Here is a 15,852-nt window from a genome sequence, read left to right on the forward strand (position 1 = left end):
TGCTATGATATAGTCAGTTTGCACATGATGCTAATTTACAGGCAGCTGCAAATCTCAAAGATTATGCTGAATTGAAATATTTAGGAGAACAGCTTTCTTTCTCTCTCCACGCTGCTGTGTACAACTGCTGCAATATTCTGGGAAGCTAATAAGTAATCACAGCAATTTATCATACCCAAGATATTTATCACAATACTGTACCTGTATCTGTTCTGCTGAAAAGCGAGGCTGTCAACAGATAGAATTAAGTGTATTTTCCTGTCCCGGGCTGTTAAATCCCTCAATCAAGTTTTTGTTACAGTCATCTAGGCTAAGGGTATCACTGGACATCTTGGAGTAGGTAGCTTGGCCTGTGAAATCCAAGAGGTCTTCAAGAGCCTTGGCATTGCTTGTCCCATTTTGGTCCAAAGAAACACCTGGCATGAGTTCATTCATGGGTGAATATTCAGGGATAGAGATAAGTTCTTCTTTTGAAACTGGGCTATACAAAAGACAAAGAAAGAAAGACACAGAATAAGAGGTGTATAACTTTTCATTAAGCAACAATCTAATTAAACCCCTGACTGTTCAGAAACTACCACTCATCTTAAGGCAGCTGCAGCAAGCTTTTATCTAGAGAATGTCCCAATCCAAAGAAAAAAGATATTGCCATGTTCAGGATGGAAGGTCATACCTAAGCTATGTCCCTTAATGATTAAGGTTTGTGGTAGCTGTGTGACATGAACACTCACCTCCTAAACCCTGAGAGTTTACTGAACTGAGTTTACTGATCATCATTTCAGTCCCTGCATCACTCCTTTACCTAAATGTTTATTCCATCTTTCACATTACTGTCCTGATCCTGAAAACACTTATTCAAAGCACATACATTTCAAAACTAAAATAAAAAGTTATTTAAGACTTTATGATAGACTTCAGACAGAGAAATTCCACAATTAAACTTAAGAAATGCTGCAACCAACCAGCTGCTTCACTGAGACTAGCAAGGCTAGTACATTCTAATTTGGAGAAGGCTTTCACAGACATTTCTAAAACAATCATGTGGTGGTGGATGAGTTGAGGGCAAAACTACCTTGCATGAAATCCTTCAATACAAAATGTAAGGGGTGTCCAATGCCACCAGTAAGAAACTGGGTTTAAAAGGGACTGACCAAAGAACATAATCTACCCAGTGAGACTGTACTGGGGAGACTGCTTCCAGGGAAAGTCCTAGACACAAACGTCAGCTGACAAAATAGAGGGGTTGGATAAACTCATGGGCAACAAACATGTCAACCAGTGGCCACTTAAAAGGCCAAGGCAAATTTGCATTCTCAATATCCCTATCCACTTCAATGATCTTGGATTGCAGGAAGTGGTAGACTCTGGTGCTCTCCCTCACTAGTTTTTCTTATTGATACTCTCTGAGACCAAATAATGGGCTACACAGTCTTCTGGTTGGTACCAGCAGGGCAGTTTATGTGTATTTGCTGGAAATACTGAGACAGTATGAGAGGTTCACCTGGCTTACTGATTCAGGGAGAACAGTTTAAAAATTCTATGTTTAAAATTCAGACCTAGCTTTGACTTAGCAGCCTTCAATTAACTGCCTACATATATACAAACATTCAAATAAAAAAAACTTAAAATTAAAACAAGACAAAAAAAAAATCTTTATTTTCTGCATGTCCCTCAATCAAAATGTGAGAGTATTTAAAACCACAAAGTTATTGATTTCCATACATTTCAACTTGTTAAGTAATTAAAATTCTAAATCTATTATTTTCTTTATTCTGTTTGTATGGAAGCAGAAATGCTCATGCATCACAGCTATGCAGCCAAATTAAAAAACGGTGACATCAGAACAATATCTGCAGTAGCTGCTTTCACAAAACTGTCAGAAAGGTTTGGGCAAACTTGCATGGAATCCATAAGTAAGGACTGTGGAAGGATTTCAGAGTTCCCTCCCCCAAATATGTGAGAGTGAGATGAGGTTCTGGGGCTCTTGTGTCAAACAGCCAGGAGCCTCCTGGCAGGATCAGAACACCCAGCTGCCACCGTGGGGGGATGTGAGAAGGAAAGTAGTAGAGTATTAACAAACAAAACTCAAAATCCTGTGTCTCTCATGAATTCCAAAACCCTGTTGGTAGATCCAGTCTGTACCTCACATCCATGGACTGAACCTCATCTGTTGAATCTTCCATGCTGTTAGATTTCCCATCAACAGCTTCCAGCTGAATAAGTCCCGAAACTGACTTCAGTCCATTAGCAACTACATCTTGGGAAGGAATTACAGAAGCAGCACTTTCTAAGCTTTTATTTTTCAGGCAGGTTGCCAATCCATTGATCTCTACAAAAGAAAATTAGAAATTATGACAGCAGAAACTTTGTTATTTAAATAGTTTTAAGTTATAGATTGAGTAGAAAGGAAGACTGACACTGCAAGTAGACTGTTTAATCCATCACTCATCATACTATACTGTCATCCCTCTACTGCACTCCAAAACTGCTCTTTATGATACATCTTTTAAATTTGAGGAAACAGCAAGAGAATGTTTTATCTTTTATATCATGCACTAAAAACCTTAGCCTGGGTAAGCAAAAAAAATACACATAAATGCCAGATACGTATATTTATTTAACAGTCCTTTAAATACATATCCTTTTCTTATGAAGTCGAATTAAATGAAAGATTTAGAGTCATAGTATTACAAGCTGGGTTGTGTGCAAGAATTTTCTATCTACAAAATTTGAACGTAGGTTGCAGCAATCAAACATATTGGCAGATTAGAACTTTTCATTTACAAAAATTCTACATCAGGTACTAAAAGGGAGGAGAAACTTTATTCTGCTTTTGCCTAAGTGGCAAAGCAAAGCTGTCTCCAGTTTCTAACATTTGTCACTGATGCAAATATAGCTGTTCTTTTTGAGATGAAAGCAAAGAACTTATGATAATACACAGTGCTCTGCCTCAGATCAAAAAAACCCCTGAAGATATTCAACTGTGAAAATAGGTCAGAAAAATATGGCAATTTTTACCTGGCTGGTTGAGAACAAGGGCCTTTGGTTGCTTTTCCACATTCAAAGTTGATGGGATCTCCAGTTTTGGCTCTTCCTTCTGAAATCAAGTAATGACACAGCTGTATTAGAGGGAGAACTGTAACCTTCATGGAACCAATTGGAACTCAAAACTTGTGAGACTGCCCAGGGCCACAGGGTTACAAAGACCATCAACAGCAAGACAGGACTTTTTTTCCCTTTTTAGTTAGGCATAGCATTTTTTTTAAATTAAAAAAGAAAACAGTCTCTGAAAGTAACTGAACAAACACTTTCCTTAGTAGATTAGAACCTGCAACTTCTTAGCTGGACACAACTGCCTTCCTTCCAAACCCACATTCCTGACAGGCACAACAAAGAGAGCTCAGTAAATAATTCACTGGCTGGTACAAAGCAGGAAGACACATCAACAGCAGCAAACACTGCAACTCCAGCATGCAGGAATGGGCTGTTGCCCCTTGCTAGGTAGTTCCCTAGGAGGAAACAGGAATTCCTCCTGTTCCCTAGGAGGGGAACAGTTATCCTACCTGCAAAGGCTGCATAAAAGCTGTGTCTCTGCAGCAGTGACTGTGACACAGCAAAAGTCAATCTCAGCTTGAAATGCATCTAAAATTTGGGTCTAGAGTGTACTTAAGTACACTTACTAACATGGAACTACCCTAAAATTTAATTTCCACATATGATAATAAAACAAAAAAAATCCCACAACCGCATACTTTTTCATACCTTTATTTCTGGGGTTTCACTCTTCCTTGTTCTCTTCATTATTTCATCTATTCTCTATAAATCAAAATAAATTTGAGGATGAGATGGCAGACAGAATATGTCACACAAGAGCCAGGGGAAAAACAGGACCAAGAATATTTTCTTTACAGTCATAACATCCCCTATGCCTATCTTGGAAAAGGGAGAACAAATAAGAAAATTAAAGAAAATTAAAAATAGAATACATCTTGAAGCTGGCTTTAACCTATCAGATCTTAGAGATCACAACTTTGTTAGCAGATGCACTTTAAAAACAAATATCTTAATACCAGGTGTTTGCAGCTATAAGTTATGCTCAGTTCTGGAACAAGGTATTTGTTTAAAATAAACAGTGGTTATTTTAATCTAGTTGCTTTTCCAACTATTTCCAAAGCAGTTCCTTTAAAAATAGTTAGCATTTTTGGAACAGAAGAGCAAAATGAAATATTTGAAGTTATTCTTGCTGGAAAATGTGTAAGGCATTATCCTAAAATACTTTTATTTTCCTTCTTTCTTCATTAAGAAGGAAATTATTTGAGATGTAAAACACTTCGGTTTGATATTCTAATCTGCAACTGCAACATGTTTCCAGTTCAGTGGTGAACAGTTTAATACATATTGGAATAACACATATGGATGGATGATCTTTTGTAACCAGAAAGGGGTTCTGCAGCTGTTCTCTTCCCTGCCACACAGCTGTAAACAAAGCTAATTTATGCAGCTTCAGCCATTTCTGTGCACAGCAGTGGCCAGACAATCCTGCTTCTCTGCATAATGCAACCAGAGACAGCCAGGTGGGGGAAAAGCTGATTGTTAATTACAAACTTTCTCAATTAAAGACACAGAGCTTTTGTTGAGTAAGTTTTAAACAAAGTCACTCGTGTTTCTCAGTAGTTAGTGATGTCCCGGGCTGGGCAGTAACTGACTTTGTCATGCCATTCCTTGTTTGCCTCAGGCATTTAACTTTTCAGGTAGAGGCTGACTTTTTGTTTGCTCAGTGCCTAGTAAAAAGTCATTTGCCTCAGGCAATTCCACTTCATTACAAATTTTCATGTCTATGTCCCCTTAACAAGCGAGTAACAAATACTAAATTTGTTGTAACTATTTACCCCTAATCCCCTCCAGATTATCGTTAGTAGATACTACTGGGTGCTTCCTGGGTTACATATATAAACAAGAAATGAAATAATTATCCTGAGATGCAAATACCCACCTTCTTCCGCTCCAGCCTTTCTTGCTCAATTTGCTGCATGATTTGTTCCCTTTCAAGACGAAGCTGTTCAGCTGCTTCACGGGCTTTGATTTCTGCTTCTTCCCTCTAATCAAAATGTATAAAATATGTTAGGGTCACTGTTAGAATCTATAAAATAGAAACCTCTCCGAGTCCCTCAGAGAGAGAAAAGAATGCAGGGATTGAATTAAAGTCTTGAGAGAAATTAAAATATATTAAGCCACACAGACATGAACTAGAAGTCTAAGTTTTAGTTTTAAGTAAGCAGGAATATACTTTAAGTGTCTGAAGAGAGTAAAAAGCCCTGAAGCCTAGTTTAAAGTTCAGTAACTTAGCTCCAGACATAACGAAAACGGAGGAGGAGGATAAAAGATGTGGGAGCTGCTGTTGCTGCTGCTTCTGCTCGGGACTCTATGCCAGAAAGCTTTTAGCACAGACTTTATATTCTGAACCCTTTGCCTTCAAGACTGATGTATTCATGCAATAAACAATTTTACAGCAACCAAGAACAGCTCTCGTATCTCTGAAGACCCAGACCCATGAAAATCTACACAGACCATTATTTATTTCAGGCAGACTACTAAGTATTAAGAAGTATTTTTTTACATGTATAAAAATTTCACATTTCTGTTTGAGATGATACCTGTTTCTCAAGTTTGGCTTGAAGTTCTTTTTCTTGCTTTTCCTTTAGCATTTGCTCTTCCTCAGCTCTTCTCCTGGCTTCCTCTTCTGCCTTTTTTCTAGCTGCCTCTTCTTCCTGTTTTCTTTCCTCCTCCTTCTTACGAGCTTCTTCTTCCAGACGAAGTCTTTCTTCTTCTGCCTTTCTTTTCTGTTCTTCTTTTTCAAGCCTGCAAAAAACATAACAGAAGGTTTAAAAGTCTTCATCTTGTTTAGCATGAATACTACTGTATATACATCAGTAACTGATAACACATGTATCAGCACATATTTTCATGGAAGATGCCAGGATACAGTGAAGACATTGAGCACATGCTCAGAATTCACATTGCTATCAAGCTTTTCTCCAATCTTAATGCCTAAAATATTTCATAGCAGTTATAATTTCCATTGAAAAATGTGTGTGATCAAAGAAAACATTTCTGTTCCAATTTCAATTAGGCTGTGAATAATAAAATTAATTTTCAATAACAAAGACAACCCCCTTCCCCAGCATGTGACACCCAGAATGCTGGTATCTATAAACAATCAAGTTCTTTTATCCTTTGCCTTATCTGAAGATAAACAGGTAAGATGAGTAGCAGCAAATTCCACAAAACACAGTGGAACACTGAAAGGAGTGTGTCTAAACTCCACCTGTGTTGTTCCCTGGCCCACTAAGGGATATCATGCTCCTTAAGGATTGTTTTGTAAGTGCCAGGAGCTGGTCATTCCACTCCCACCCCATCCACCGTGTTTTGAATAAGAAAACCCAAAACTGAATCTAGACATACAGAATTAGTGATTCACTATGAGGGGGTTGAAGGAATTGCATGGTTTGCTGACACTTGCAACCAGCATCCCATGTGGCGAACCACCTTAAAGCCTGTTCCCAGAACAGAGCCAGAATTCAGTGCTCACACACAGCAACCTTCATTCTGCACACACTCAGAACCCTCAATGCCTGCAGCAGAGCTGGGCAGGAAGATGAACTTCAGGTTAATTATGAATGATTCAAGCTTCCCCATTTAATGCACATCCTGCTGCTGCAAGACTGTTTCTGCTACACGATGTTGCTCATTTAAAGCCACCTCAAATGATTTTTCATAATATAAAATACTTCAGGTGTGTCCAGACAGCAGCGTGCACTTCAGCATGGATGTGCTTGAAGTATTTAGAAAAATAAGAGTTTATTCAGAATTCTTGAAGAGGCCAAATTATTATTTTCTAACTTCACTAATCATAATCACTGCAAAAGACACTAATGAAATATGAGTCTGAAATTAAAGAAATTAACAAATACATATAAGTTCCCACTTGATTCCAAAACTACCACAGTTTCAAGCATCTTCAGTGATACAGGTTAAATTATTAAGTAGTAACTTTCACAAAGCAATAGAGAGACCTTTCTTGTTCTTCTCTTTCCTGTCTCTCCCTTTCCTCTTGTTCTTTTTGTAGGCGGGCCTGTCGTCTTTTCTCAGCTAGAATTTTTGCAGCTTCTTCTGCATCACTTGTTCCTGCTGTGATCTTCCCTAGGAGAAGAGGACCAAGGATGGAAAGTCAGGCAGGGAACAAAGAGAGTGCCCAGAAATTCCAGGTTCGTACAGAGGCTGAAATAGGCCCGGTTAAGAGTGGTAAGACACCTTTTTAAAAGCACACTTCAGCTTTTTCAGCCGAGAGAAGATAGAAGAGTTAAGGGCATCCCTGGATGTCAGCATTTTCACATGCTCATTAACAAGTGCTTTTGGTACATCAGTGAAAACTGTATTCACAGGTTTCAGTAGGCATCTTTACACATTGTCATAAGCCTGTGACTGAGCAGCTTCATGAGAAGAACAGGTCATCACTGTTTAAAAGTCCCAGGGACCCATGGTATCTTGCACTAACATTTTGCAGTAAGGCTCACCTTCACTGCTCTCAGCCTTTCCAGCAGAAGGCACGTGCTTCTCAGGAGCCACCTGAGCCACGTCATCAGCACGTGCTCCTGGGGACTTCAGGTGACTGGCATTTTCTTTTTCCTTGTCTGCTTTCTTTTTAGGTGTTTCCTGGCTGAGAGTGGAAGTGGCACGATGCTTTACAGGAGAAGCTGGATATTGTTTGGTGTTTTTAGGAGACTGAGGATAAGTCTTTGCAACTGTCCTGATGAGAGAAAACAAAAATCAAATAAGGCCAGATGTTACACAGCTTGGAATCAACCTCCAGCTTCACATTTCTCATTCTTTCTTGTCTCTGGTTACAGAGGAGTATCAGCTGTTTTGCACAATACTGAAAAGAATCACCTGGATACAATCAGAACTTAAAATGCATGGAATTGACATGGTAGTGCACACAATTACAGAAAACTCTCATTAAAATAAATGAATAACACTGTCTAAGGTCTAGGTGAGAAATAAGAAATTGTGAATACCTAAACCAATGATTTTAGTCATGACCGTTTCAAAATAATTCCATCAACTTCACTATTTCTACAGTCCTTCTCAACATGTAAACCAAAGCTATGGCTGCTATCTTTCTGTAGAAATTATAATGAGCTACAGTGTGCCGCTTTCATCTGAATACCACCTTGCCAGCCATGGTCTTTTCCTAACAGTATCTAATTTTCAAAAAAAGCACCAAATATCAGTATATAAAACGGTAAGGCTGGGTACTACAGAAAGAAACAGAACTGATCAAACCATTATATTGTCAGCAACACTGTTTGAGTTAGTGTCTTTTTCAGCAGCAACACAACAGACTCCAGACTCCAAACTCAGCCCCTGCAGCCTTTCACAAGCTGCACTTGTGATGGCAATGCCCAGTAGCAATGCAGCCCATTGCTCATCTGGCTGTTGCACACTTCAGGTGGAGTGATAACCCTGAAAAGTCAGTTCTGGGAAAGTGGAAGGGTAAAGATACCTGATATTCACTGAAAATTGGTGCACACAAAGAGAACAGATTACCAGGAAACATAAAACTACACACAAACATCATTCATTATTTATGTAACACCAGTAACTAGCACTTGTAATGTTAAAGGCTGGGATGTGTGACTAAGTAGGATAAGAATAAAGAGATTACAATCTCAAAATAATGATTTATGTGAGTCTCATTAGAATAAATTATCTTGCATTAAAGTGAACATTGCACATGTATTTCTAACCTTCTTCCTGGATATGCAATTATGATATACATGTATTATCCTTTATCACTTTTTTCATCTACACAATGTAGAGTTTCATATACTATAACATGCTTTCTGGACTACATACTCATTCTGGCAGACCACAAGCATGAAAAACATGAACAGCAGCTGAAAATTAATAGACTGGAGTGGCAAGTTTTGTCTAGATCTAACTATAGTATTGTGTGGTCAGAAATTATTATAACCAGAACAGTATTTGCATTACACAGCAAACAAAAATAAGACATCTTTCAACTCCTCCCCATATTCATGAATTCTGTAGGAAAAAAGGGTTCTTTTCTACCATATTAGACTGCATTTGGAAGAGGTTGAGACATTAGAATACAAGGAGCTCACTCAGAGCTGCCTGGTTTGTGGGGAGGAAAACACTGCAGAGTATTGCACCATCCCTACTTTCTTACTCCTACTGAAGAGCCACCACAGAAAAAGCCACCACTCCAAAAGCCCTCAGGCTGCAGTAACAGTAGCACCCAAGTAAATTTGAAGGTCATCTCAGGTACCCCCCAGCCCGCAGGCTCAGGAGCTCCCTGTCAGCTCAGGTCCTTGTCCTTGGCTAAGTTCAGCTGTAGGTAAGCCTGTTCTTCTTGGCTTCCTAATCTGCTGATCCTGACATGACATCCTGGCTTGTCCTTGGACTTGCCTCAGTAAGGGCTTTGTTGCTGGGCTCTTGGTTGATCTTGGTCACTTCTTTTGCCTGCTATGGGATGAGGTGCTGTGGGCAAGGTCCCTCTCCTTGTCTGTCCTGCTGCCACCCACGACTCCTACTGTTCCATGACAGAAACAGGCTTTGGAAGATGTGAGCAGGCAAGTCTGATTGAGTTCTTGGAAAAAACAGCAATGGGAGAAGCCAATGAGTTTGACTGTGTTGACTAAATCTGTTTTTAGCATTGTCTTAGACTCCTCTTTAGAATATAGATAGATTTCCAGGTGCTTCTGAAAGCAAAGGCAGATTTCAAGGCTCCATCTACACGTGTACATCTCACACGTGCCTCATCATTGCAGTCACTTTCAACTGCATTTCATAAAAATATAATAGAGAGAAAACATTTTTCTCATGTTTTTTCTGCAGCACAGAGGGTGCTTCTTGCTAATTAGACACTTCTTCAAAGCAGAGTCTCTTCTTGCTGTCTTTGGCTCACATTTCCAACTTCAACACACGTTCCTTGCAATGCTTTTGATGTAACTTATTGTGACAGAAGGCGCAAAACAGACTAATAACTAAGGCTGAGTCACTACCAGTATTAGTACAGAAGTAATTGTTCTCTAATAAAGACATGACAATCACAGAGGTCGGTAGGAAGGAGTCTCGTCATGAGAGCCACATATCTTGTGCTGCATAGACATTAGAGCAGACTGGTTGTACAGCTCAGGTGGTGGATTAGAAACAAGTGCTGAATGTATTATTTAGGTACTGTACTGCATCTTTGAACTTTTAAACCGACAGTAATTTATATTTTTTTTGCCAAAACCACTAAAGGTCTTAGACGAGAACAAGAAGAAAATAGTAGAATTTCATATAAAGTAGCTAAAAGTGAGAAAAAGAGAAAAGACTGATTACTGCAAGGATGAGAAAAGTGCGGTGTGTGGAGTGCAAAGCTGAGGAAGTCCATCAGGAATAAGGATATTTTTTCAGAATTTTTATATCATTTACTGGATGCCAGTAGAAAGCATTAAATCAACATTGTTTTCCCCCTTGTGTTTAAAACATACTCTCAACTTAGCACCTTTAATATTCCTTGACAGATGCAGATTGTTACTGGAACAACACTCCTTCTAAATAGTATTTAAGTTATGCCACTTAACGCCAGAAAGAGCCAAATTTGATTGAGAAGGCAGAAAAATGGAATTACTAAGAAAAAAATTATAATCACTTGTATAGGAGCCTGTTTAGGTTTAAACCATGATAAGAAAGTGGGAAACAGAGAATTATGCCTGATAAGGATTAGAGAATTAAGATGGCAAATCACTAAAATCCAATAAGTGGCAGCATGTCAGTTGTCAGACAACTTACTCATTCTCAGCAAGTAGATTTTCCAAGGGAATACAGAAGCACCTTCCTCTCTCCAGGAAGACAGTTTTCTCACCTAACAGCCCTGAGCTGACAAGGGGGCAGCATGAAAGAAGCTGCCCCCTACATGCACTCCTATCTATCAGGTGTGAGGATCCAGCAATTCTTAATTACAATGGCTCCTATGTAATTATGAAAGGGACAGTCCATTCTGCAGAAAAATGTCTCAGGCATAGCATACGAGGGATTCTGAGCTTACTTCTGCTAAGCAGACAATATAAAACACATGTAGCACACAAATCAGGTCACATCCAGCTCTGGCCATAAACAGCAGGGCAGAGAAGAGCATGCTCTCCTGAAAAGCCAGCTACATGGCAGGTTACTGGCTATGAGGCTTACTTTAAATCACAAGTCTTCAGCAATGCCAAAGCCGCATTATTTTTCCACTTTCTCTCCACTAATTCAACAAAAACACTGCTGAAACCACACCAAGGACAAGCATGTTCTCAAGCCTGCTTTCTGACATTGTTCTGATCACAAGCTATTTCTGGGTTCCAACATTTTTGCTCTGTGACACTTTCTTAAAAGCAGATTTTTTTCACTCTTAAGTTTTGATCTTCTGTAGCTAAAACCATATTCATTTCTCTTTTACATTTCTTAAAAGATAAGAAACTCAGCATAGGTTCTGTAGAATAGCTTTCTGAATAGCTGCATTATTACAGACGTTTCAAATTGGTGAACTGGCCTATTATCTAGCTAACTGCTGAAAAATCCCTCAAAATACTCTTGAGCCAACATTCTATCCATTGTTTTTATATTTCCAAGTCAAAACAACACCAAGAGTAGTAAATGTAGCACATACAAAATAAAATCTAAAATGGGTCACTGCAGAACAGAAGCTACTTCTGTGGGGAATTCACCACATCAGACACCTTTCCAGTAACTCATTTTTAAACATTTTATGAGTTCAGGAGGCACTTTTTTTGTACTAGTCTATGCTCATATTCCATCAGTATTCTGCAATTTGACTGAGCATGCACATTACTGATGCCAAAAGTGTATCCCCCAGGCTACAGGGGGCAGTCACCCAAAAGAACTACCAGGTGAGGGGTTCAGTTAGTGAAACCATGAGCAAAGGACAATGCCCAGCCTGGGATCTGGAAAGAAAACACGAACCACCACCCATCAGCAGCACCACTCACTGTGCCCTTCCCCCTTTCTCCTTTTCTCATGAGGTTATGCTTTGGCAAAAGCATGTGACACAGAGGCTTGTCAGAGCTTTTGAGTTTTATTCACTGGCTTATGCTAAGGTTCATCTGAAGACACTTAAAACTAAATTCTACTTCCTTGATTCAGTCAGGTGCCATTGATTTATTTAGGGACTATTTACCCAAAGACATATGAAGGACACAGGCTTTATTGCCTTCCTGATCTATAAAAAAGCACACTTACCTATTCTCTGAGGGATACTGGAATAATAAACTGATTAATGCATAGATCTTCAAAGATGAAGCATAGAACAAAGAAATTACCCAAACCCCTCATCCTGTTATTATTGATCTTGTTAAAGATCTAAAGAAAATGAGCACTTTGCATCATCGGTATCCAATAGCAACTGAAAAAAATTAAAGACAATTTCTCAATTGTTCAAACTCTCTAATCCATTAACTTTCATCTTAGTCAGCTGATCCACATTGATTCAAAACAATAGTTTTGGATTTCTTTCTATGACATTTCTTGATATATTTACTTTTCCAAATAACATCAAGTTTTGAATTCCTTCCCTGCTTTTAATTGTTGTTCAGCACATTTTTATTTTTTCCCCTTTTCTCCTTTTTTACATCTATATCCATTTACTTGTCCAAGTTGTTACATTTTTGGGCTGACCTTTTTTGCTTCCTCAGTAAAATTTGCCCATTCAAAAGATTAATATTTTATTTATGTAATTACTGCAACTCTCTTCTGCCAATAATCACTGTGTCACTTTAGGCTGAAGTTTTATTGGCTTGTTTGATCCTGTTTCAGTTACTTTACCATGATAAAAAGAGGTTTTTATTTAATAAATAATGAAATAACATATTAAGAAGACAAGTTACTGGCACTCAGAAACCAAGATGACAACTTTGAAGAATAGTAACTAGAACAATACCAAGAAAACTTGAATGCCAATTCACGTATTCTTTAGAAAATAAATGCATACAGCTAATTGTCATGTAAATCAATGGCTGTACTTGATTCTCTCTCCAACAGCTTTAGAAGTTAAGGAGATATGCAGGATCACTAACTACTAATGCTGTACAATATGTATTCCTATTTCTACCAAGGTATTTTTTCAGTCATATAGTGTGCTAGAAGGAGAAAGCTTAAATGTGGAGATCGTTAGGTTTGCAAGGAGAATGAGTATTTGTACATATACTTAGGCACACTAAAATGACACTTAAATGTCAGATAATAATCTTGTTGGTCAGTGGATTTAAATACAGGCAGTAAGGCTTTTGGAACTATCCTTTAGATTGTACAATCTTATCTCCTCAATGAAAATTACCAGTGGAATTTGAGTTGTATGAAAAAACGCATATATTATCACTATTACAATATATATAATAATAACAGAATATGGTCATTAGGGCAACTTTTTAATTTCAGAATTATAAGGGGAAGTTTTGAAAGTGCTGAAGCAGAACTCTTTCTGCAATCAGAAATAAACATGGATTTAAACTCTATTTACTGTATCTCTCATGAGGTCAAGAAGGGTGTTCTAATTGAGCCACGTTAAGATTAAATGCTCGGTAATAACATTTCTAGGCATGGTCAGAATCAGATTCCCTTGAGAAAGAGAAGGAGGGGAAAAAAAAGAGGAATCACTACTGTGACTCAATCACAGAGAAACCAACTAGTAGGCTTCTTAATTCCTCCATGCACATCTGCTGCTTCTTCTAAAAAGAGTATTCCTTATAAGCATGAAAATATTTTACTGTACAAAGGTTTTCATAACATGCACCTCTGGGAGAAAAATTCTCCATCATTTCCTCATCTTTTATGGAAATTTGTACTACAAATTAAGACTGGGCACACCTTTTTCATGAAGCACTGAAGAGCTGTCAAGCTGTCTCCCAAGAACTTTTACTCACTGGATGTCTCTGATTCTCTACACTAACCGTTGTCTGCCCAGCAAGAAGCACTTGACTCTCAGCTAATTGATTCCCCACCAATCATTTTGCTTAACTAAATGTGTCTCTTGGTGTGTGTTTTGGTTTGTGTCTTGTACTGGCTGATCAAACTGAAAAATGCATTCTAAGCAGGAAGTATCAGTACTTGCAGAATAGTACACAGTCTTAGAGCTCAAACTTTTGTTTTACTTTACATTGCATGCTGCAATGATCTGCTCAGAATTGTAATAATAAAACTGATTGCCATTAACATTGTATTTAATTACATTTTTCACAAAATGGATATAGTTCATACCACAGAATCTGAAGATATTGAATATATAACAATGGAAGTTTGAGAATTTGTAGCCTTATAATCCAAACCAAGAACTGCAGTGTCCCAGTTACATGCAAGGGGATGTCTAAACCAGAAAGAATACTGAGAGTCAGATGGTTTCCTTATGTTGTCTAACATCAGATTCACACACAAAATCATCCCCCACTAAAGGGCTATGCCCTCAGAGCTGAAACAGAAAAGGAACACCAGCTGGTTTTTCAGGCAGAAAGAATTTGTCAGAAGGGAAATCACCAAGCCTGGTTCAAAATACGGCCAGCTTCAAATAAAAAAAGATAAATAAGACCATTTTCAAGACAGAAGTTGTACTCACAAACGGGGTCTAGGGAAAAAACCCAAACTAATCAACCAGCCAAATTAATTAGGCAAGTATTGTAGACCAGGACTACTTTAGCATACTCCTACATTAGAGCCAGACTTAATATTCTGTTCTAAGAAACCTGGAGACCCATTTGCTTAGACTTGAGTTTCAAGCTGTGGTACACATAATACCACTTTCAGCAAAAGACAATCAAGAAAAGCAAGTCAATTGCCAGTAAGCCCAGATATGCTATAGATCCACAGCTCTGCATTAAAAAAAAAAAAACAAAAACAAAAAACAACAAAACCACAGAGGTCTGCAAATGAGCAAAGGTTAAAACCAATGGTTTAGATGGCACATGGTTAAGTGTATTTATAGCACCAGATGGTCATGCCAACAATAGGAAATGCATATATTAAATGCTGGAATTTCTAGTTAGTATTCATGATGAGTGCATTTCATCACATTAGGCAGCTTCTTCAAAATCAAACAACAAAAAACATATTTAAAAATAAATGTGAAGTAAAATTTCCTATGAATAATGAAATGCACTGTAATATCAAGACTAAGGAAAGGTAGAGAGAACTGTCTCTAGTGGGTACTAACACAATATTACAGATACCAGATTTGTCATCTACACTTCTCCTCTCACCCATCTGTATATGTGTGTATGTATAAATAAAATTAACTAGATTTTATGCAACACTTCGAAGGAAGTTCCTCAAGAATCTATGCCTTATTTACAGATAATGAGAAATTCACAGGGTATTAGTCCACTAATAAGAAAGGCATACTTAGGTGTTGCAGGCGATGCAGATCTTCTGGACATGGCAGCAGGAGAATCAGACCTTCTCAGAGGAGATCCCATACCAGGTGATGAACCAGGTGTGGCAGGTCGCTTCTCCTTCTTTATCTTCTCAGTCTAGAAGCACAGTTTGTTTTCATTTCCATAATTAGGATCAATAAAAAATGCATTTGATTGTTTTATTAACAAAATGGACTATAAAAAGATTTGTGTGGCACACTTGCAAAAGCTTTTTAAACAGCAGCTCACAACTGAGGTGCTATTAATAGTTTTTAATTTTATATAGACATAGCACACACCCACTCCTGTCTTGCACAAGCAGAACATGCAAATTTCAGATAAGTAATACACATCAGAGCCTCTGCAAGAGTGCTTGGGAGGGGTG

The 15,852-nt window shown here is 38.2% G+C and overlaps 1 protein-coding gene across 1 annotated transcript in view; it reads right to left on the reverse strand.

The window, feature by feature from the left end:
• Positions 1–231: 231 nt before the first annotated feature.
• The window catches only part of MAP7D2 (MAP7 domain containing 2), a 35,564-nt gene continuing 19,943 nt past the window's right edge, over positions 232–15,852 (reverse strand). Inside the window, exons 10-18 of the mRNA XM_062514967.1 lie at positions 15,457–15,584; positions 7,575–7,807; positions 7,074–7,200; positions 5,655–5,859; positions 4,994–5,098; positions 3,763–3,816; positions 3,019–3,097; positions 2,143–2,329; positions 232–481 (exon numbers count right to left, since the gene is read on the reverse strand). Of these exons, the coding sequence (XP_062370951.1) occupies positions 232–481; positions 2,143–2,329; positions 3,019–3,097; positions 3,763–3,816; positions 4,994–5,098; positions 5,655–5,859; positions 7,074–7,200; positions 7,575–7,807; positions 15,457–15,584 (1,368 nt within the window). The remainder of the gene's footprint in view (positions 482–2,142; positions 2,330–3,018; positions 3,098–3,762; positions 3,817–4,993; positions 5,099–5,654; positions 5,860–7,073; positions 7,201–7,574; positions 7,808–15,456; positions 15,585–15,852) is intronic.

This window comes from Cinclus cinclus, chromosome 2 (assembly GCF_963662255.1).
Source record: "Cinclus cinclus chromosome 2, bCinCin1.1, whole genome shotgun sequence".
NCBI classification, from domain to species: domain Eukaryota; kingdom Metazoa; phylum Chordata; class Aves; order Passeriformes; family Cinclidae; genus Cinclus; species Cinclus cinclus.